The 22,441-nt window shown below is 45.2% G+C and overlaps 1 protein-coding gene across 1 annotated transcript in view; it reads right to left on the reverse strand.

Annotated features, from left to right (window-relative positions):
* The window catches only part of CSPG4 (chondroitin sulfate proteoglycan 4), a 149,842-nt gene extending 129,289 nt beyond the window's left edge, over positions 1-20,553 (reverse strand). Inside the window, exon 1 of the mRNA XM_088446198.1 lies at positions 20,484-20,553. Coding sequence (XP_088302324.1) covers positions 20,484-20,553 — 70 coding nt within the window. The remainder of the gene's footprint in view (positions 1-20,483) is intronic.
* Between the last annotated feature and the right edge of the window lie 1,888 nt (positions 20,554-22,441).

Raw genomic sequence — 22,441 nt, forward strand, 5'->3', positions numbered from 1 at the left:
TTATACAGTGCACCCAGTAGTGATCCCCCCTTTGCAGTGCCCCCAGTAGTGCCCTTAGACAGTGCCCCCAGTAGTGGTCACCTCTATGCAGTGCCTCCAGTAGTGCCCCTTATACAGTGCCCCCAGTAGTGGTTCCCATTATATAGTGCCCCTTACATACACACAGACAACAAAAAACAATCCTTACCTGAATCCCTGCGCCCGCCCCCCGTCCGCTCCTTCGTCCTCCCGCTCGGAACTATGGGAGAGATGTCATAACGTCTCTCCCTTCATCCACTGCTGGAGCTGGAAGGCGGAGCTCCAGCCGTGGGTGCAGCAGCAAATGAGAGTCTGTCTGACTATCATTGAGTGCTAAAACAGTTTTACTGTGTAGTGCAGACCGCTCTCACTGCAGTCCACACTACACTGACTGAAACACCCCCAATTGTATCTCTCCCAGAAGAATTGCGAAAAGAAGCATATAGGCTGCTCTTTCTGGTGCATTACATGGGCTGCTCTTTCTGGTGCATTATATTGGCTGCTCTTTCTGGTGCAGAAGTGGAGGCATCTGTCTCTACAATACAAAAGGACTTTACTTAAAAGCTTTGAATTGCTGTAGATCTGTGCCTAATGTAAATCAAGTCCTCAAACACACAAATAGGCCACATCATGCATGAGATAATCACAACATTCCCACATTATCATAACTACTTTAAGCAATGACGGAGTCTACATCAAATAATATTTTATAAAATCAGTAAAAAAAAAACATATAAGTGAAAACACCGGAAAAAGTGATAAAAAAATACAGTGTACTTTCATGCAGTTGTTAGAAATATTGTTGAGTTAGGATTATGCATTTATAGTTTAACAATGTGTAATGGGGTAAGGTATTACACATTTGCAGTTATTAGGTAATATAATACGGCTTATTCACACTCCTGCCCATTAGGGGACGTGTCACATCACGCGTCTGCTATCCCGTACGCAGTAAATATTGCTCCATTGTCTGAGTTCCTGCGGCCATTCTGCGCGACCATAGAGTTACTCAGGACTGCTGACATCGAATGATCTGCGACTGATGCTGCCTCTTTATACGCAGATTTGCAAATGTGCAGGTGGTCGTCTCAATACATTTCCCGGCGGCTGTGTCATTTGCATATTGTCGCACATAGGTTGCGATCGCAGCTGCGGTGGCAATAGTGTCCAGACTGCATTATATGCAAATATTAAAGTAGCAGAGCATGAGTACATCAGTTTCAGTTCTTGTGTGTGGTGTTAATTAACTCTGAATATACCACAATATACGACTAATGAGATGTTGGATGTCAGTTACTATATTAAGGGGGAGATGTATTAAGCTCTGGAGAGTGATAAATTGGAGAGTGATAAACTACCAGCCACTCACCTCCTAACTGTCATGTTACAGGCTGTGTTTGAAAAATGACAGGAGCTGATTGGTTGGTAGTTTATCACACTCCAATTCCAAAGCTTAGTACTCGTACATCTGCCCCTAAATCTATTAACAGGTTCACTTGTAGGAGAATGAAAACACCATTTGGATGGTGTAACCCGCCAGGGCCATAACTAGGAGTGTGCAACCGGACTTCGGGAGATAAGGGGGTGAGCCGTCACAGAGCACATTTAAGCCCTGGTATAGCTCTGTAACCTGCATACATCATACAGGGATCTATTTACAAAGCAGTGTTAGGAGACAGAGTGAAAAGTGATAAGAAAGTGATAAGGTGCCAGCCAGTCAGCTCCCAACTGTAATTTTTCAAACACAGCCTGTGAGGTGACAGTTGGGAGCTGATTGGCTGGCACCTTATCACTTTCTTATCACTTTTTACTCTGTCTCCTAACACTGCTTAGTAAATAGACCCCACAGTGTTGTAACAATCTTGCTGCAGTGTTGTCAAAATCATTCCATCTCCTGTGAGAGGTTTGACAGCTGTGCACACTATTAGGATATGTTGAGGTTAAATGTACATATATCAAGTAGAATTTCATGTAATAATGCCTTTACCGATACTTATGTATCCATTAATGGAATGCACATGATTTTGTTCATTTGCATTTAAGTATATGCAGATATTATGACTAATCAAATGGTTTAACCTTGTGTCACTAATGGCTTGGGTGCCAGGAGCTTACCCCATTAAACACCTAATAATATATGCACGATGTCAGCAGAAATGCTTGCTAATGAGGGTGTACTATACCATGGGCAATATATAAAACACATACAGTATATACAGATCATTATAAGGGACTATATTATTTTCACTTTAATAACAACACAATAAGCACTTACATGGAGACACATGGAGAGTCACATATTAGGTAGATTTGAAGTGCTGGTACTTGACAGATTCTGAGTCACAGAATAGACATAAAAAACTCATCTAGCCATTATTTGCAAACTCCATAGGCACTACACCATGCACACGCACCAGGGGGTATATATACTACTTCTTCTAAAACTGACAAGTGGTGGTGTTGCCCATAGCAACTAATCAGATTCTGTGTATCATTTTATAGAATGCAAAAGAGAAATGATAGCTAGAATCTGATTGCTTGCTATGGGCAACACCACTTGTCTGTTTTAGAAGCTTTAGTAAATCTACCCCCTTGAGAGAGGCTAAATGCATGGCTGGTTCTCTCTGTCCGTGAAGTGGGTGTTTCTGGGTGTCAACTCGGTGGCTACCTTGCGGACGCATGCTAAGGATCCATTATGTGGGAGTGTTATGCGAGTGTTGTGTGCTTGTAGCCAGAGTTCTGTGCTATTCTGAGGCTTGCATGTAACGAAGGTACATCTTTTCTAGAGGTATCTCTTGCACCCAGCATGGGGAAGGAGTAAGTTCCAATACTAATGATGATGGTTGTGGGTGCAAATGGAAAAAGTGCGCCGTGCGGCAATACGCAGAGCCGTAACTAGACTTTTTGGTGCCCTGGAGCATAAGATGCACGCCAAAAAAAAGTGTGTGGCCTCATGGGGGAGGGGCATGACAAATCTCTCGTGCGATGATGAAAGGGTACTTATCCACTGTACCACTGTATCCAGGAGTCACTGCTAAACACATTGTGAATCCAATGGCTGCAGTGATGATACAATAATTATGCAGTATAACTAACCAGCTCTGGCAAAAGTACTCGAGGTGTGCTGGTAACATCTGAGTCTGGAATCGGTGTCCGTGTTCAGTGCTGCCATCAGAAATTGTGGGGCAGATAACTCCATATGTCAGGTGTCTGATTGCCATGTGACAGGTGCCAGGGAAGTAATAGAGGAGGCCAGAAGATGCCGGAGATAAATGAAAAGGAAGCTACAAGTGAGAATGATTATAAATAGAAAATTGACAGGCCCGAGCAGTGCTCCCTGCCGTGAGGTGCCCTGTGCGGTGGCACATGTTGCACCACCCTAGTTACGGCCCTGGCAATACATATGAGTCTGTGCTGATTCCTGCATTAGCATATGGTACTAAACATGGCTGCAGTAACTGTCCGAACATGCTCAGAATCACCAGCACATATTGTGCAACTGAATATATGAAATGCTAAGGATAATAATCTTAACTCACTCTTATTTCTAACACACTGAACGACTGATGTACAGGAAAGTGTACAGCATTTTCCAATTCCATTTTTCATGCGTTTTCAGTTTTTTTTTTAAATTTTGTTAATTGTGGTGGCGGCCGGTTCCGCTCCAGAGCATCCTGCGCTCCGGCTGCACCGGCCGCAACACCCTAGTTACAGCCCTGCCTCGCAAAACCTAAAGCTGTGAGGAGAAGTCCACTTATGGGTCTTAACGCGCGGGGTAAACCCCACGGCTAAGATTCCCCCCTAAGAGCACCACACAGCTCATGTTACTGTTGGACCCACTGGCAGTCTCTTCCTTAGTTATATAAGAAAAGCAATATTTATTGTATCTTGTTATATACCATGTCTGCCATCCATTACATTGCTTATATAAAGAAGTTGCCTGAGGATGAAACAGTCCTATTCTGTACTTCAGCACCACTGGAACACACATTGCTTCATTCTTTATTGCAGTTTATCATGTGGAGTTTGCCAGATTTTGATAGAAGTGAAGTTGCCCTTAGCAACTAATCAGCATCTAGCTATCATTTATCTAGTACAATCTATAAAATGGTTGGTAGAATCTTGTTGCTACTGGCAAATTCTCCACTTGTCCTTTTTAGAAGGTTTAATGTGTGATGCGTAGACATGACCCCATGAAGCATAGCCATGACCATTTTTGAGTACACGCGGCGACGGTTAGAAGCTGATGATTGCTTTGGGCAACTTTTCAAACTGCCCACGGTGCTCGCAAGGTGAGCTCCTGCCCCGCACTGAGTAGTGCATGGCAGGTGAGGACTGTGACCAGCATGTAACAACATTTTTCAATGGGGCCCACATACATCTAGTTATGCCCCTGGATGCCAGTATTTGGGAGATTGGGCACATTAGGTTCCCTCCTCAGTTCTTCTAGTATTTCGGCAGTTCAGGTTGATATTGCCTGGTGATTAGAAGCCAATAACCACTAAGGGGCCTTATCATTTCAAAGAGTGGACTTCTGTATTTTAAATGAGGGTTCACCTGAGCTGATTCAAGCCAGTATGGGAGATATACTCCCACATCCCTGGACTTCCTAATGATTTATGCAGTGCAGGGGTGTCCTTTGGTGATAACACATGCTCACCAGAGAATAACTTCTAACAGATCACATAATTTCAGAGAATACTTTCTCTTTCAAACAACGGTTCTTCTGAGTCTGAGAATGCCAGAATGGGGGAAATAGAACACTTTTAATGCTCTTTTCAACCATTTTCTGTACATTTCAGTAGTGTAGTGCCTGGGGGGATTGGTAATAAATGACAAAATCAATCCATTCCTCCTGCTGACTCCCAGTGATATAAATTTATAGATAAGTCCCCACCACTTTTGAACTCCATGTATTGCTGAGAATGAGCCCCACTTGTCCTTAGCAGTCAAGAGGTTAAAGACTGCAGACATGTGCCCAGTCACCCAAATTTGAAGACTATCTTTAAAGTTACTTGTGTTGCAACTAAAAGAACTGCTGATTACAGAGCCTTTGTGTGACAACTTTATTAATTAAAGTAAGTAAATCACGTTCCTATATATTTTCTGTCAGTTTGACATTATTTCTTTGTGTTAGTATTGCATGACTGTAATTTTGGCAACTTGGAGTCTGATTCAGTAATGCTGCGTACACATGGTACGATAAGCTGTCAGATTTTAACGATAACGATCCTATCGTTATCGTTAAAATCTGACAGTTTCTGGCCCCTGCAAACGACCATATGATGGTTGATGCGCGGCCACGTACGGCCGTTATCGACCAACTATCCGTCATCTGTGCAAGCAGTCAGACCTGGTTGATATCGACTATAGGGACCTGCAAACGTAGTTCGTGGGTCGTTATAGTCGTTAAGGGGTTACTGCATGTGTTGGATGAACATCCAACATATGCAGGACAATCAGGCAACGATCGACTGAGCGTCATCTAATCGTTGCCATCGTACCGTGTGTACTCAGCGTTAGGATCGCTATTGCGATCGCAATAGCGATTACGCACGCAGTCTCAATGCTAAGATATGCTAATAATTGCAATCGCAATGCCATACACAGTCTATCATGAGGATGCCCCCCTTACCTTACACAGATTCGTAATACTTAGCAAGACTGCGAAACCATCGGTAACATCGAATACAATTGCAGCCTCACACTTGCACAAGGTCTGACCTTACACAGAAATTGTTAACCTCATTGCACGCAGTGAAAGCCCAAGCTGTGTATGACATCACAGTGGATAATTTATGCACCCCAAAGTAACTAAAGCATTTCTTGAACGAAAAAAAAATTGCTTTCTATCATATTTTCACGGACATAAATCAGTCACTTGAAATATTTTAAACGCACAAAAAATTTTTTGGGACAGTAATAGACATCTACTGTATACTGTTATCCAATATTTTGTTACAGTTTTTTACGCTACAGGCTGATTTCCCCATTTTATTTAAATATCACGGGGGGTTTTGCAGCAAAAATTATTGCACCCAATTTTTTTCAATTGAACAGCACGAAAATCGGGAGTGCGCACAGCTGTGGTATTCAAAAATTGGTCGCGATAGCTACGTTAAGTTCTGCTTCAAAAATCTTGTGCCCAATTGAATATGCTCCTTTGTTTCTTTCCAATACTTCCGCTCCACAAAATCAATCTAATGTTTGCACTACTCTGCAAAATGAATTGCACCAGTGTATACTCCACACTTAGCAAGGTGCTCCAGCACTCGAATACTCCCCCAGCATCTATAAGTTCTGCTCCTCTGCCATCTTGTTCTGTAATTCTATGTACTTTAGTTGAAAAAGAAGGCGCACGGCGGTACTATAGCAGATTTTCTTCTGCCATTGGCCTTTTGTGCTTCATCATCCATAGTGCCTAATTTTGAAGGACCATATAAGGTTTTAAAAATTAGTTCATTGTTTTCAGTATATAGAAACTGTTCAGTAGAGCTCCCTTTATTCCGAATGGAATTATTATTCTTAGTGAATGTAATTTACACTCAATCTATTCTTATTCTCTGGGCTTTGTAATTCAATTTTCAATTAATGTAAAAAGTAGACTACAACCAAGATCATTAACCTATCATTACTGGCATGGCAGTAAACAAAGGTCGCTCTGATCTGTACCACGACTTGCTTTAATGCATCTGCCAGCCGCAAAGAGCCCTGTGAATTACGTATTTTCAAATCTAGGTAATGGTAGCTATGGGGACAATTTCAAGTTTAACATAACAGTTGTTGATTGTATATGTGCCAATATGTATCTACGCACTTATATTTACATGTCATTTATATAAATAACTGGAAATAAATAAATAAATAAATGTCTGTACGTGCAACCTTACAGTATAAGCTAATAATGTGACCAGAACAAATATACTTCAATTATTATCAACAACTGAAAAGCAGCTAACCTGCTCCCTTCTTGTTTAGGCACAGAATTTATGCTTGTTAATGAACATATATCAGAGATACATGTAACCCATAATAAGATGCATCTCAAATGGGTGTGTTTACCTTGCTTCTATACAATCTACCTGCACTACACTTGGAATGATTCACCTCTCCAAGCTGATCGGGATTTCGGCAGTCGGCATCCCCTCCAAGCATACACCTAGATATGAATGGCTTAAAATTTAGTTTCAAGAGGTGCATGCAAAGAGTCACTCATTTTACACAAGCCACATATTTGCGCAGCACAAATGCACGGCGTCCAACTCTATATCACCCTTTACAAGAGCACGTTTCTAGGTGTCCAGAAGTGATGCTATATTAATTAGTGAGTGTCTCATTCTGAACCAACCACACATGGTACTTATTAGAAGAGGTTATGGAAATCTAAATGTTGCTGATATACAGTATGAATGCAGATTTGAGAGCCACAGATAACTTAAAGTAACACAACTGTCTAAGCGGTATGCGGTCAGGAAACCAGTGGTCGAAATGCCGACCGTCGGCTTCCCGACGGTTAAATCCTGGGACTAATGACACCCGCTGAAATCCCCACGCCCGGCATACCGAACGAAGGTAAATCGGGCGTCAGGAGCGGACAGCCACAGAGGGGGGGGGGGGGGAGGGTTAGGTTTAGGGGCTCCCAGGTGGACTTAGGGTTAGGCCCCCCCGGGAGGGTTAGGCTAGGGGAAGGTTAGGGTTATGCACCCCGGGGAGAAGTTAGGGTTAGGCACCCCCCCAGGAGGGTTAGGTTTAGGGTGCGGGGAGGAGGGGTTAGGTTTAGGCACCCCCGGGCGGAGGTTAAGGTTAGGCAACCCCCCCCCCAGGAGGGTTAGGGTGCGGGGAGGGGGAGGTTGGGGTTGGGCACTAGGGGGGGGAGGTTAGGGTTAGGCACCCCTAAAGGGAGGGTTAGTGTTAGGGGGGGAGAAGGTTAGGGATAGTATAGTTACTTACCTTGTCAGGATCTTCTGTCTTCCGGCATCGGTATTACATCCGCCGGGCTCACGTTCGGCGGTATGTCATACCGATTCCGTCTGAGCATGTATGCCGCATATTAATGAAAACTCCATTCTAATGGCACGGTTAGAGATATGCAATTTCAAAGGTGTAATTAAGCTATAGATTTGTGTGGAGACAATATTTAGGGTAATAGAAATTATGATGAATTTTAATTCAGAATTACTCAGAGGATTACAGGAGCTGTTAATAAGAAACAGTTATGTGCCTATTACAGGAGCTGATGAACAGCGTAGCACTGGGGTGTAGTCACAGGGTGAGTAAATGATGTGCAAAAACAGATTTCCTCCCCCCTCAGACAAACTTTTCAAAGGAGGGTTTCTTGCTGAAAGGAACATTTAATGTCAGACGTGTGGTGCAGTGTCACACAAACACAGACCCCTCTGTATGCCGTACTCACTCCCAGACACACCCAGATGGAAAAAGTGATCCTGCAGCAGCAGGGCCAGAGATTCAGTGTGGCTGGTCCCCCACACACCTCCTACAACTGCCTGTCAGTGAGATGTTATGAATGAGCAGAACTAGAACCTGTTGAAGTCACCAGGTCAATACTCCCCAGAGGCACTGACCTCTTAAACAATAAAACATGTTACTGTCATGGGGTTACGTTGCTACTACTTGGCACATAGTATTCTAACTGCTAAAAATGTCACTGACATTGGGTTAAGTTTAGAAACTGAAACACTGAGAGCTATAATATATGACAGGACTTTTCAACACCCACCCTTGGTGGCCATGTAAAAGCCTTTGCATTGCGACAGTCATAGTTTAAAATTTGTGCACAACTAATAGTACTACAGTATGTCTCTGAGTATTTTGCAGTCAGTAACTGATACTGGGGCATATTTACTAATTATCGGGTTCTAGACCATATCATTATAATTTTTATTTGCGGAAATAAGAAATTAAATATCGCCGGCGTGTACTTTTGAACACATGCAATGACAGGTTCCCGCTTGTGTAAAAGTAAAGTGATCGCGTTAGTGAATACTTTCATTGGCTGGCAGCTGGCGCACTACTGTGCATGGGTGGTCTGCTAACTGCATGCACGAATAATCAGTGCCAGGAAGAGATCCTACAGGTCCTTCTCCCAGTTTTGCTTGGTATAGCCTTTGGGCTACAATGGCTAACACCATCTTCAGATGATGTTAGCTATCGGGGCCAAGCTCTGAAATCCAAAGCATTCCAGAGCTTGGCAAATTCAGAAAGCAACGTTTCTATGTGGGCTGCTTTTGCGTTTGAATATCCATAACAAATAGCAAATAATTAAGTGAAAAATAAAAAGTATGAATTTAGGTGAAAAATAAATTCAGTGACTATCAAATCAACAAACAACATCTCTCAACAGAAATGTATTTGCATCTTAAAATGACAGCAATATCTCTATAATAATAATAATAATAATAATAATAATAATAATAATAATAATAATAATAATAACAACAACAACAACGTATCTACCAAATGCAGTATTTAGTTTTCTGATGAGGCATAGAACTAAGCCACACACAATTTGTTTATTACATTTTTTTTAAAATGGATTTAGACTTTAACTATACCACTATTACTATATACCACTATTACATTTCTTTTGACAAATATAACAATTGCAATGCCATCCTCCTGAATGTAGAAAATAGCTTGAAATAGAAAACAAAAACATTTGATAAGAGGTACTGTAAGGTGAGCATTTCACAGATCAACAGGTGTGGGGTAGGTTATCTGTAAGTCTTATGCATATAAGCTCAGGCTTTCTGATACATATGTTTGGTGAAGTGTTCCAAAACCATTCAGAAGGCAATACATACGTCTTGTCAACAATAAATATGTTGACAGACAATATGTCTTCAGGAGATTGCCAACAGCATAATGCAGACACGGTTGTAATGTTAGCTAAAGCATTTTATCCATACTAGCCTACCCTCCCAGAACGGCCGGGAGGCTCAAGAAAATCGCATGGCACTCCCGGCTGCCCAGAAGGGTAGACAAGTCTCCCTAAGGCTATGGCTTCCCGGCCGCCCAATTCGCCAGTGAAGTGTTGAATTCGTCATCGTGGCTCTGTCCCAGGATTCACAATGCTGATAATAGCAGCATTGCATAATGGGGCGGGGCAGAAGTGGACGTCCCCAGACCTGTCCACTTCTGCCGAGCTCCGCCCCCACGCTGTGTCGACCTGGCTGTCCCCTCCTGGAGGAGGCAGTCAAAAGGTCAGCAAGTATGATTTTAATTGTGGCGGCATTATGACCTTAAACATGTTCATAATGCATTATGTTATAATGCCGACACAGTGACAATTGACTGTTGACATATTCACTGTCGAGTCATTGACTACTTCCCATTCATAAGCATTTTGTTCAAATAAAAGCTTATTCAATGTATGAATGCATTGTATTTATTGACAAAAGTTTAGGGCAAATAACCATGCTTGCTGACATTCTGGCTGCCCCTTCCGGGAGGGAGCAGCCAGATCGGCATAGCAGGAGTGTGTGGCCAGCATAGGGGGGCGTGGCCGGACATCTTACCTGGCATTTGTGGGTGGAGCGTGGGCGTGGCCAAGCAATCAAGTCATTTTGTTCCTGCTACACAATGCAGAGATTGCCGGCATTGTGAAGCAGGGGGCGGGGCCAAAATTATGTGATTCAGCGTGAATCGCGTCATCGGCCTCCCCAACTGCGAGGGTTTCTCTTTTTTAGGGAGGCCGGAGGGGTCGGCAGCCGCGGCTTGACTGCCTTTCCAGGGTCTGGGGGCGGCACCCGATTTTCGGGAGGTTCCTGACCGAATCTGCAGGGTAGGCAAGTATGCAAATACCAAATCAAATATGAACCACAATTCTATTGAATCTCAAAAGTCTGTGGCACTGGCTTAATGACCACATTAGTGGTCTTGCTGCACAAATGGCTCCATGCCCCCTCCACATGAATGCAGTGTATGGTATCACAGAGTAGTGAAAATCAATAAATAACATGACAGGATTTGATAGTATGTATAGAACAGGACATCACATGACAACATAAGTATCAGTCAACAACACATAATGGTATAAGGATAGAGCTGCCTGTTATCTGGAGGGTATGAAGTCGGGAAGCTGGCCGACAGCCGGCTTCTCGACTGCTTTATCCCGGCGAGGGTTAAATCGAAGTGATGCCGGGCGCCGAGCGCGGATAGCCGCGGGGTGGAGGGTTATGTTTAGGGCTCCCGGGGGAGACTTAGGGTTAAGCATCCCCCGGGAGGTTAGGGTTAGGCTAGCCGAAGGGATGATTAGGGTTAGGCAATTCTGGTGGGGATTTAGGGTTAGGCACCCCCCCGAGGGACTCAGGTTTAGGCGGCGGGGAAGGGGGGGTTAGGTTTATGGACTTAGAGGGGGGATTAGGGTTAGGCACTGGGGGGAAGGTTAGGGTTAGGCACCCCTAAGGAGGGTTAGGGGGGGAGGTTAGGTTAGTAAATACTTACCTTGGGATGATCGGGATTTTCAGCCATGTCGGCCAGCCGCTGTCAGGATTTGAACTGCCGGATTTGCATCCGCCGGTAGTTCATACCAATTCCATATGGAGGTGGTGCATCTTCTGCAGATCTGTGTTGTGCAATGCACAAATTGAACACTTCCCCTGTATATCTGTCCCTCTGGACTGGAGTTATGCTTGTTAGAAATGACCTCAGGCCTCACTAGCAGCACATTTTATAGATCTCCCCCACAGGAACACGAATGGAGATATCCGATTGTTGGGATACTAAGTAATGACGCAACACATGCTCCTTTAAAGCTATCCACAAAGCAGGCAGCATTAGGGAAATCTGAGGATAGGTTTAGGAAGTAGTGTTAAACAGTGGAGCAACAGATAGATTTGCATAGCATCCAAAGATGACAGGATAAAAGATTGTGGAATATATTAATGGTTTTGGGTGCATGGATATATGAGCAACAGCCAACAAGGTAAAAATAGTAAAAAAAAAAAAAGCAAAACAAAACAAAGCTTAAATAAAGGAAATATATCTGTGTACCCAAGTATTCCATGTACCTTCTAACGGGATGTAGTCAGGAAGCCGCCGGTGGAAATACCGACCACCGGCTTCCCGACAGTGAAAGTCTGGCATGGGACTACTGATAGTATAAATTACCGGCGCCCAGCCCATCATTAGCCCCACGCCGAAATCCTGACGCCCGGCATACCGAACGTAGGTAAGCTGGGCGTCTGGAGCTCATAGCCGCGGGGGGAGGGGCGGGGGGTGTTAGGTTTAGAGACTCCCGGGGGGGAGGGGGGAACTTAGGGTTAGGCACGCCCACGGGAGAGTTAGGGTTAGGCTAGGGGGAGGGGGGGTTAGTGTCAGGCACCACCGGAGGGAGGATAGGGTTAGCCCCCCCGGGAGGGTTAGGTTTAGGGTGCAGGGAGGGGGGGGGTTAGGTTTAGGCACCCCTGGGGGGAGGTTAGGGTTAGGCAATAGGGGGGGTGGTTAGGGTTAGGCACCGTTGGGGAGGGGGAGAGGAGGGTTAGGGTATTTACTTACCTTAGTCAGGATCTTCATCTGCCGGCCTTCCGGTGTTGGTATTTCATCCGCCGGCCTTAGGTCCGCCGGTAATACATACCGATTCCCTTCTAACATGACTAATTTCACCCACTGCAGAATGGTCTGCTCCTGTTTCTGCCATTTGTATTATGGCTGGTTGTGAAACCACGAGGTGCGATTAAAGCATGAAGACACTTGTGGTCCAGCTCCCATTTCTGTGTACCCTGAACTGTCATTGTTTTGATGCCTTTCAGTTTATAATTATTTGTTGTTTCTATTTGTACATGTTATTTTATGCAGTACATAGTCATGTTAATTGTTCTACAAGTTAGACAAGTTATTCCTAAATGTTGCCAGGTGGTGTGTTTTATTCAGATATGGGTTAAAGCAAAGTCACTGTGTGCTGGCGCCTGGATTGGGCTCCTGGGCACCTGCTCCACAGGAGCAAACTGTCACCAACCACCACGAGGGAAGGACACACACAGAGACAGACACACAAGACATCATTTTTCCCACCTATAACAATCTGGCTACTGCCCTTAATCTGTCCAACACTAGCTTTAACAATGTGGGAATATTTAAGGGGATATAATCTATGTTTCCAACTGCATTGGTGTGGTCATGGATTGGTGATTAGAACCTGCACTTCCATCACTTGTGTATGCTGTACCTGCAAAGAAGCTCATCTATCTGTGATTATATATCCACATGTCTGTATTGTCATCTATAGAATAAACCGCTTTTTGATAACAACAAATCTTCCTAGGTGATTTAAAAGAACTCCCTAGGACGTGCGGTCCTCACACTGGTGTAAACTTGACTGAATCAATTAATGTCAGATAAAATCGACATGAGTGAATTCAGTAAGCGCAGAGAACTGCAATAAGAAATACATACACAATAGGATAAAATGTGTGCAAAGGGTCAGGTGGCAAGGTAAAATCTTATAGGGCCAAATGTAATAGGGTGCGAGTTTTTTGTGGGGACTCAGACCCCCTCGCACATTTGGAAGTTAGGAGTTTGTCCCAAAAGTCGCAAAAGTAGTAGGGTGTGAGTTTTAGTATCACAGTTTGACTCGCATTGCGAATTAAACTGCCAGTAAACTCGCACCTTATAATGCAACTTTCATTACAAGGTGCGAGTTATACAGAAGGCTTCACAGATCAGTGAGATCTGTGAAGGCTTCTGTTACAAAAAAATAAAAAAAAGTGGGGTCCCCCCTAAAAGCACAACCAGCACCAGGCTTTTCTGAGCTGGTCCTGGGTATGAAATTACAGAGGACAAAAGTCATAGGGTCCTCTGTATTTACATCAACCAGGACCGGGCTCAGTGAGTCAGTCCTGGTTGTGGAAATACAGGGGATAAAATTAGTAGGGATCCACTGTATTTTAAAACATCCAACACCAGACTCTTTCTAGTGGGGGTGTAATGCCACAGCCATGGGAACCACAAGTACCAGCATGCGGGCAGTAAGGGCCTGCTGGTGTATCTAGTTCACCTGCAAAATAAATATTAAAATAAACACAGAACACAGGCACCAAAGGTTTTATTATTTTATATCACATGCACTCATTCAGTCACTCATACTCACACATACTCACCTACAATTCCTGTAGCCATTCACGAAAGCAAAAAATGAAGAAAACAAACTGAGCCCACCACAATGTACCATCCTCTAAGAACGCTACCTTGTGAATGAAGGCTCAGCTTCTGCATTTCCTATAGAAATGCATTAGCTGAGCATTCATTGGCTGGGAGAGGGCAGCCTTCGGCTCTCTCTCAGCCAATGAGTGGTTCCCACCGTTGACTTCAATGGTGGGAACCGCTAGGTTATTAAAGGCTACCTAACAGTTCCCACCATTGAAATCAATGGTGGGAACTGTTTATTGGCTGAGAGAGGCAGAGGCTTACCTCTCTCAGCCAATGAACGTTCAGCTAATGCATTTCTATGGAAAATGCAGTGGCTGAGCCTTCATTCACAATGTACCATTCTTAGAGGACGGTACATGTTGGTGGGCTCTGATTTTTTTCTTGTTTTTTTTCTTTCTGAAAACGGTGGAAGCCATGGACTGAAGAGGACACAACACAGGGGTAATTGAGTATGGATTTTTTATATTTTTTTACAGGTTACATGGATGCTACATGGAGAAGAGGACGTGAATGGCTACAAGGACTATAGACGAGTGTGAGTGTGAATGAGTGAGTGTATGTGAAATAAAATAATAAAATCTTCGGTGTCCTGTGTTTATTTTATTATTTCTTTTGCTGGTGAACTAGAGGTACCATCGGGCCCTTAATGCCCTGCATGCTGGTACTTTTGGGGCACATGCGGGGGAAGCTTGCTGGGACCTCTAGTTCTACTGTAAAAGACAATATTATTTAATCTACTTTTTACACAATCAACCCAGCACCCACCACCCAGGGGTGCCGAGGATAGCCCCGGGCTATCAGTCCAGGCGTCTGGGGTGCCCTGGAGAGGGAAAACCCTTTATTGGGGGGTCCCCACCTCCCCAGGGATCCCTGGCCTGGTCTGACTAGCGGGTAGGTGATGAATGCTTTGGCCAGTGAAAGGGTCTCACGGCTGTGGCATTACACCCCCCTAGAAAAAGTCGGGTGCTGGTTGTGGAAAATACAGTGGACCCCTACTCATTTTTTCCCCTGTATTTCCACAACCAGGACTGGTTCACTGAGCCCGGTCTTAGTTTAGGAAAATACAGGGGAACCCTATGTTTTTTTCCTCCTGTATTTTCACAATCAGGACCAGCTCAGGAAAACCCAGGGCTGGTTCTGCTTTTAGGAGGGGGAACCCCACGTCATTTTTTATTTTTACTGTTTTATAGGTTTATTTAACACAGAAGCATGCACGGGTCTATTATTTTATGAGATTTAGGTCTGTAATAGAGTTAAAAACGTGCACTCTATTACATTGGCCAAGTTGTATCCTCACAATGGAAAAACATCTGGATACGAGTTTTGTCATTGTGAGTTGCGGAGGAGGGTGAGAAACATGCGATTTTACATGTTCTCGCACCCTATTATATAGGGTGAGTTCTAAAAATGTGCGAGTGTAGCTCTATACTCGCACAATTTCAAAAATCGGACCCTATTACATCAGGCACATAGGGAGAGTAGAATGAATTACTGCAGCTTATACAGAGAGGAGTAGGTAGAAGATTTCTGCATATTTGTAGCTTAAGCTTTGATTTATAAAGAACTTGCATTTACTTTTTGTCAAATTGGCACAGCTTAGTATACAAATTATTCTAAAGTACAGTTCACTGTATATAATTACAAGCGCCACAAATAACTAAGGAAAGAATATACAGGAAGGTTGTTGTTAACAATTTAGTTGCCAAACTGAGGCTGTATGGAGCCTGTAAAGGATCTATACCTTAGAACAAAATGTGGGACAGTTTGAAAGGAGAATTGTGATCTGAAAGGTAAAATCCATTTAAAAAATAGTAGTATCTGGTAATAACGTAATTATTTGTGAAAAAATATAAGGAGAGGAACAAATAAGAGATAAATGCAGGGCCGGATTAAGGCTTGTGGGGGGCCCTGGGGCAACTAATTTGTGGGGGCCCCTCCAATAAAACTGACACCGTGCTGCCACTATGCTCCTTACCTTGCCCCACAGTGCCCCACCCGTTTGCTACACAGTGTTCCATAGTGCCCCCTGTTTGCTAGACTGTGCCAGCCACCACTGAGCCCTAGCACATATTCTCAGGCCTCTCTAAGCTCACTGTTACAAGTTGCGGTCACGACTTGTCTTCCTCAAGCAGTTCGCCTTCCCTGGATGTTGTCGTTTTGGTTCCCTCGGTTCCTAGGCGACCGGCACGCCTCAGGATGTCACATGCCATCCTTAGCACTGCGTGATTGGATGGTCCTCCTATTTGTACACACTGGCCTTTTGCCGCCTCGCCAACTATAGCGTTCCTGTGGGTTCCCTTGGCTCGGCTGCATGGTCAGCATTGTGTTCATCCTCGTGGTGAAGATTCTGGTTTTCCCGTAGTGGCTTCTGTGCTGTCTCTGGCTCTCCATCTTCTCCTATGGCTTCCTAGCTGCACCTACACCACCGTGCTGCCATCAGCTCTCAAAGCCACAGCACCTACTACCAACTCTCTACCATCGGCTTTTGCTGCACCATTGGCACCTTACTGCATCAACAGCTTCCGTGCTGTCTCTGGCTCTCCAGCTTCTTCTACAGCTTCCTAGCTGCATCTATACCACCGTGCTGCCATCGGCTCTCAAAGCCGCAGCACCTACTACCAACTCTCTACCATTGGCTTTTGCCGCAGCATTGACACCTTAGCCGCACCAGCAACTTCCGTGTTGTCCCCGGTTCTCCAGCTTGTCCTACAGCTTCCTAGCCGCCCCAATACAACCGTGCTGCCATCGGCTCGCAAAGCCGCAGCACCTACTACCAACTTTATACCATCGGCTATTGCCGCACCATCGGCACATTTGCCACTCCATCGGCTCCCAAAGCCGCAGTATCTACTACAAACTTTCTACCATCGGCTATTGCTGCACCATCGGCACACAAGCCACTCCATCGGCACAATTGCTGCACCATCGGCACATTTGCCGCACCATCTGCTCTCAAAGCCACAGCACTCATAATCAGCTTTCCACCATCGGCTTTTGCCGCACCATTGGCACATCTGCCGCACCATCGGCACACAAGCCGCACCATCTGCACATTTGCCGCACCTCTCTAAGCAACACCATTGACTCTTCCTATTCACTCTTTCCCTCATCACAGGATTCCAACCGACACTCCTGTAAGCTGCTACTACTCCGAGCAGTAAGTCCAGGTGGCCGCCTAAGTATCGGTGAGCTATTAATTAAGGGAACAACAGGAGGTTGTTAGTGTTAGCCTGAGTTCTAGATGGCTTACAAGGAGTGTTCACTGGAATTCATAACACCCACTCTCTGCACATACTGTACCATCAGTCAATTTAGCCCTTCCAGCTCACCCTCTGCACATACTGCCAGTCACCTCTCAGCTCTCCAAGCTCACCCTCTGCACAGACTGCCAGTCCCCACTGAGGCTCTGCATGTGTCCCCAGTCCTGGGTCCTTTCTCCTCACCCTCTGCACACACCGCCAGTCCTCATGGAGTGCTCATCTCCTCAGCCCTATTCACATCTCCCCAGTCTCACTGATCCCCAGCACATATGCCTTGTCCCAGCTCACCTCCACTCCGCTTCTGCTGCCAAGTTGCAGTTTTGATTATAGGTGGCATGAGGTTGTCCATTGAGAGGAGACACAGGGGAGACACCCAGTGTCAGCAGGCCAGACTAGCACTGAGCTGTTGACTGGATCTGTGTGGATGAGTCGTTCCCTACAGCGCAGAGCGACTCCAATCCCCAGTCCCCTCATCAGTGTCATGGACATGCAGAACATAGTGCAGCTGCAGCCCTCATCTGGGAACAGGTCCCGTAGCAGCAGTACTTAATGAAAAAGTCGCAGGGCACCTGTCCTCGGCAATTGCACGGTCGGGTGGCCCTGTGTGGGGGCCCCGTGGAGACCGCCCCAGTCGCCCCCAATACAGCCCTGGATAAATGACAGATAACGTGTTTGCTGAGGAAGGAATAAGGACCTGATTCAGAGATGGACGCTAATGCCGTTGCAGCTGCACATTTGTACGCGTTGGCTGTGTATACATATGCAAATGTCGCAGCCGCTGGGATTTGTATGGGGACACCCACTGGTGGCTTTGCAAATGAAAATGACTGCATACAAAGACGCAGCAGCGGTGGCAGATCAGTCAATTATCTGTCTTCTGAGTAACCCTATTGTTACCCAAAATGGCCACAGGAACTGAGAAGCTTGAGCCATTTTGACAGCATATGGGATCATAGTCGCAGACACAGACACGCCCCATAGACGGTCACAATACGTATGCGTTTCAGACGCCCCCTCCCCGTTGCCGCCCAAAAACAGTCCCTGCCTGTGGATCACTTTGTGAACAAATCCTCACTGCGAGCATCAACGGTAATAAAACGACGCATGCGCAGTGCGACTCAGATGCGTGTGCAGTTTAGCGATAATCTCCCGACTGTGTAAACATCGGCGCTGCGTCCATCTCTGAATCGGGCCCTTAGTATCCACCATTGCTACTCGCAGCGAGATGGATTCTTCAGCAGCACTTAATGAATAGGCCCCTTGGTATCTTTTATAGTAAAAGGACTGCAGTAGATAGAGTTGTAAATTATACAGAACAGTGGTAGATGTAGAGCAAAGTGATCATGGCAGTGTATCATAAAACAGGGAACGAGCATGATAGATACATAATATATGGATAAATACACTGAAGTAGCTAAATATGATGAAAAGAAAAAGTAATGTTCTATTATCCAAAAGGTACTTAAATACGGGATGTAGTCAGCATCCTGGCGTGCGGGATGCAGACGGTCTAAATGTCGAAGGTAAGTATCGGGGGTTAGGAGTTAGGCACTAGTGGGAGGGTTGGGCAGTAAGAGAGGGAGGGTTATGTTTAGGGTGCGGGGAGGTTAGGTTTAGGCACTAGGGGTGAGGGTTAGGTTTAGAGTGCGGGGAGGTTAGGGCTAGGCACTAGGGGGAGGGTTAGGTTTAGGGTGCGGAGAGGTTAGGGCTACGCACTAGGGGGACGGTTAGGTTTTGGGTGCAGGGAGGTTAGGGCTAGGCACTAGAGGGAGAGTTAGATTTGGGGTGCGGGGAGGTTAGGGCTACGCACTAGGGGGTGGGTTAGGTTTAGGGTGCGGGGAGGTTAGGGCTAGGCACTAGGGGGAGGGTTAGGTTTAGGGTGCGGGGAGGTTAGGGCTAGGTACTAGGGGGAGTGTTAGGTTTAGGGTGCGGGGAGGGGGAGGTTAGGTTTAGGCATCGGGGAGGGAGGGTTAGGGTAGAGGCTAAGGTTAGTGGTAGTACCTACAGGTGTCAGGATTCTGACTGTCAGGATACCGATGTCGGTATTCTGACCGACGGCATCCCGACCGCCGGGAACCCATACCCAGCCGCTTGAATACAAGGTGTATGAATTAGTTAGCTCAGCTTGTAGTCCATATAGGACATGGATTATGTGGAAGAAGAAGTACCTGCTGAATATGAGAATCAATGACAAGACACGGATTAATCCCATGTGTTCATGTGAAAAGATCATGGCTGGTGGTATTGCTGAGTTCTTGTGCTCAGGCTAATAATGCCTAGCTAACTTTCAGGGATGCTGGAGGACAAGACTGATACACTGCCCTATTACAAGAGAGTGAAAGGTGCTCGCTGTGTATGCCATGGATCATTCCTACATGTAGGGAGAACAGTATATTGTAGCAATATGGTCACACTGAATGATAGCTGTCAATACTGTAAAATGATTCATTCAGAAATAAGTGTGTAGTAATCACGAGTCCTCTCTCTACTGTGGGAACACAGGCAGCAAGCGTTAGCTATGTATAAGTTGGAGCCAACTGGGAGATAGCTACTGTATTCATAGAGTAAGTGATGAATGGATCCAATCACTATGAGGTCGTTTATGTGCATAGTAGTGTATAAAAATCAGGGAGGCATCAGAAAGCTGTGTATTACAGATAATCATAGGAAGAGATCATAACAACAACAACTGTGAATGTTATATAGAGAAAAGGAGTGATGAGTAGCTGGGCACAGAAAGAGTGCACAAAAAGATGGTACATTTCACATTGAGAGAAGTAAATGTATGAAACTCAGACAGATGGGACCAGAGTGAGGAAATGTGTATAGTCAGTGTGAGGTGCAGAGTGTGCCATAGATAGCAGAAAAAAGAGGCAGCTGTGCATCATATATACAGCATGAGAGAAGCATTGCAACAGGAGCAGTTCAACTTGTAGAGACTGCAATGCACGCTGTGCAGAATGAAAGGGAACTTTCAATCAAGTTTTGACTGCCCAGAGAATCCTCCATCCTGTACCCATCATCTCACAAACCATTTACCTTCAGATCCCATGTCTTGCAGAACTCCCCCAAGAAGCAGAAGCAGCAAGCAATATCCTCCAGCCATCATACATCTACTCCTGACTGCAGACACAGAGCGAGTGTGTGAGGGACTCATGTTACACTGGGGTTCCACCCTGTCTGCTTAACCCATCCAATGCACACCGTATGAACAAGTTAGTACAACTCCTGACGCACACTGTAGCCGTTATACACTGTAAGCTGTGTGTGAGCCATATAGAGGACCAACTGTATAACTGATGCAGATAGCTGTGCCTTAAAATGACAGATGTGTGCAGCAATGTAGGAGACTGACAGATGTGTGTGTAACAATTCAGGACACTAACAGATGTGTGTGTGTAACAAATGCAGGACATTGACAGATGTGTGTGTAACAGTGCAGGACACAGACAGATGTGTGTGTATCAATGCAGGACACAGACAGATGTGTGTGTAACAATTCAGGACACTAACTGATGTGTGTGTGTAACAAATGCAGGACACTGACAGATGTGTGTGTAACAGTGCAGGACACAGACAGATGTGTGTGTATCAATGCAGGACACAGATGTGTGTGTAACAATGCAGGACTGTGTAACAATGCAGGACACTGACAGATGTGTGTGTAACAATGCAGGACACAGACAGATGTGTGCAGCAATGTAGGACACTGACAGATGTGTGTGTAACAATGCAGGACACAGACAGATGTGTGTAACAAATGCAGGACACTGACAGATGTGTGTGTAACAATGCAGGACACTGACAGATATGTGTGTAACAAATGCAGGACACTGACAGATGTGTGTGTAACAGTGCAGGACACAGACAGATGTGTGTGTATCAATGCAGGACACAGACAGATGTGTGTGTAACAATGCAGGACACTGACAGATGTGTGTGTAACAATGCAGGACACTGACAGATGTGTGTGTAACAATGCAGGACACTGACAGATGTGTGTGTAACAATGCAGGACACAGACAGATGTGTGCAGTAATGTAGGACACTGACAGATGTGTGTGTAACAATGCAGGACAGACAGATGTGTGCAGCAATGTAGGACACTGACAGATTTGTGTGCAACAATGCAGGACACAGACAGATGTGTGTAACAATGCAGGACACTAACAGATGTGTGTGTAACAATGCAGGACACAGACAGATGTGTGTGTAACAATGTAGAAACTGACAGATGTGTGTGTAACAATGCAGGTATTGATAGATGAGTGTGTAACAATGCAGGACTCAGACAGATGTGTGCTTACCAAAGCAGGACACTGACAGATGTGTGTGTAACAATGCAGACACTGACAGATGTGTGTGTAACAATGCAGGATACTGACAGATGTGTGTGTAACAATGCAGGATACTGATAGTTGTGTGTGTAACAATGCAGGACACAGACAGATGTGTGCATACCAATGCAGGATACTGACAGTTGTGTGTGTAACAATGCAGGACATTGACAGAAGTGTGTGTGACAATGCAGGACACTGACAGATGTTTGTGTAGCAATGCAGGACACAGACAAATGTATGTGTAACAATCAGGGCCAGATTAAGGTTTGTTTGGCTCCCACGGCAACTAGTTTGTGGGGGCCTCCTATGATCCTCTACCTGGGGCTGGATTAAGTCTTCAGGGAGCCTGGGGCACTTACGACAGGGAGCCCGCCTCCACTCCTCCGGACCTCCCTCTTGTCCGCATGGCCCCCAATTGTCATCAGGCCCGTCCCCACTTGTCGTCTGGCCTGCCCCAACTTGTATTATGGGGGGGGGTTAATAGCAATTAAAGTTTAAAAGTTGACTTCCTGTAACCTATCTACAGTGCATTAGATAAGGTAACAGGATAGAAGAAGAATTAAATAAATAAATAAAGTAAACAGAACATGATGTGATAGAGGGGGTCTCACAGGAGCCCGAGGTGAGCAGGAGGGCCCGTAACAAAAAAAATATCAT

Source organism: Taudactylus pleione, unplaced genomic scaffold (assembly GCF_031769625.1).
Source record: "Taudactylus pleione unplaced genomic scaffold, aTauple2 ptg000019l, whole genome shotgun sequence".
Classification (NCBI taxonomy): Eukaryota; Metazoa; Chordata; class Amphibia; order Anura; family Myobatrachidae; genus Taudactylus; species Taudactylus pleione.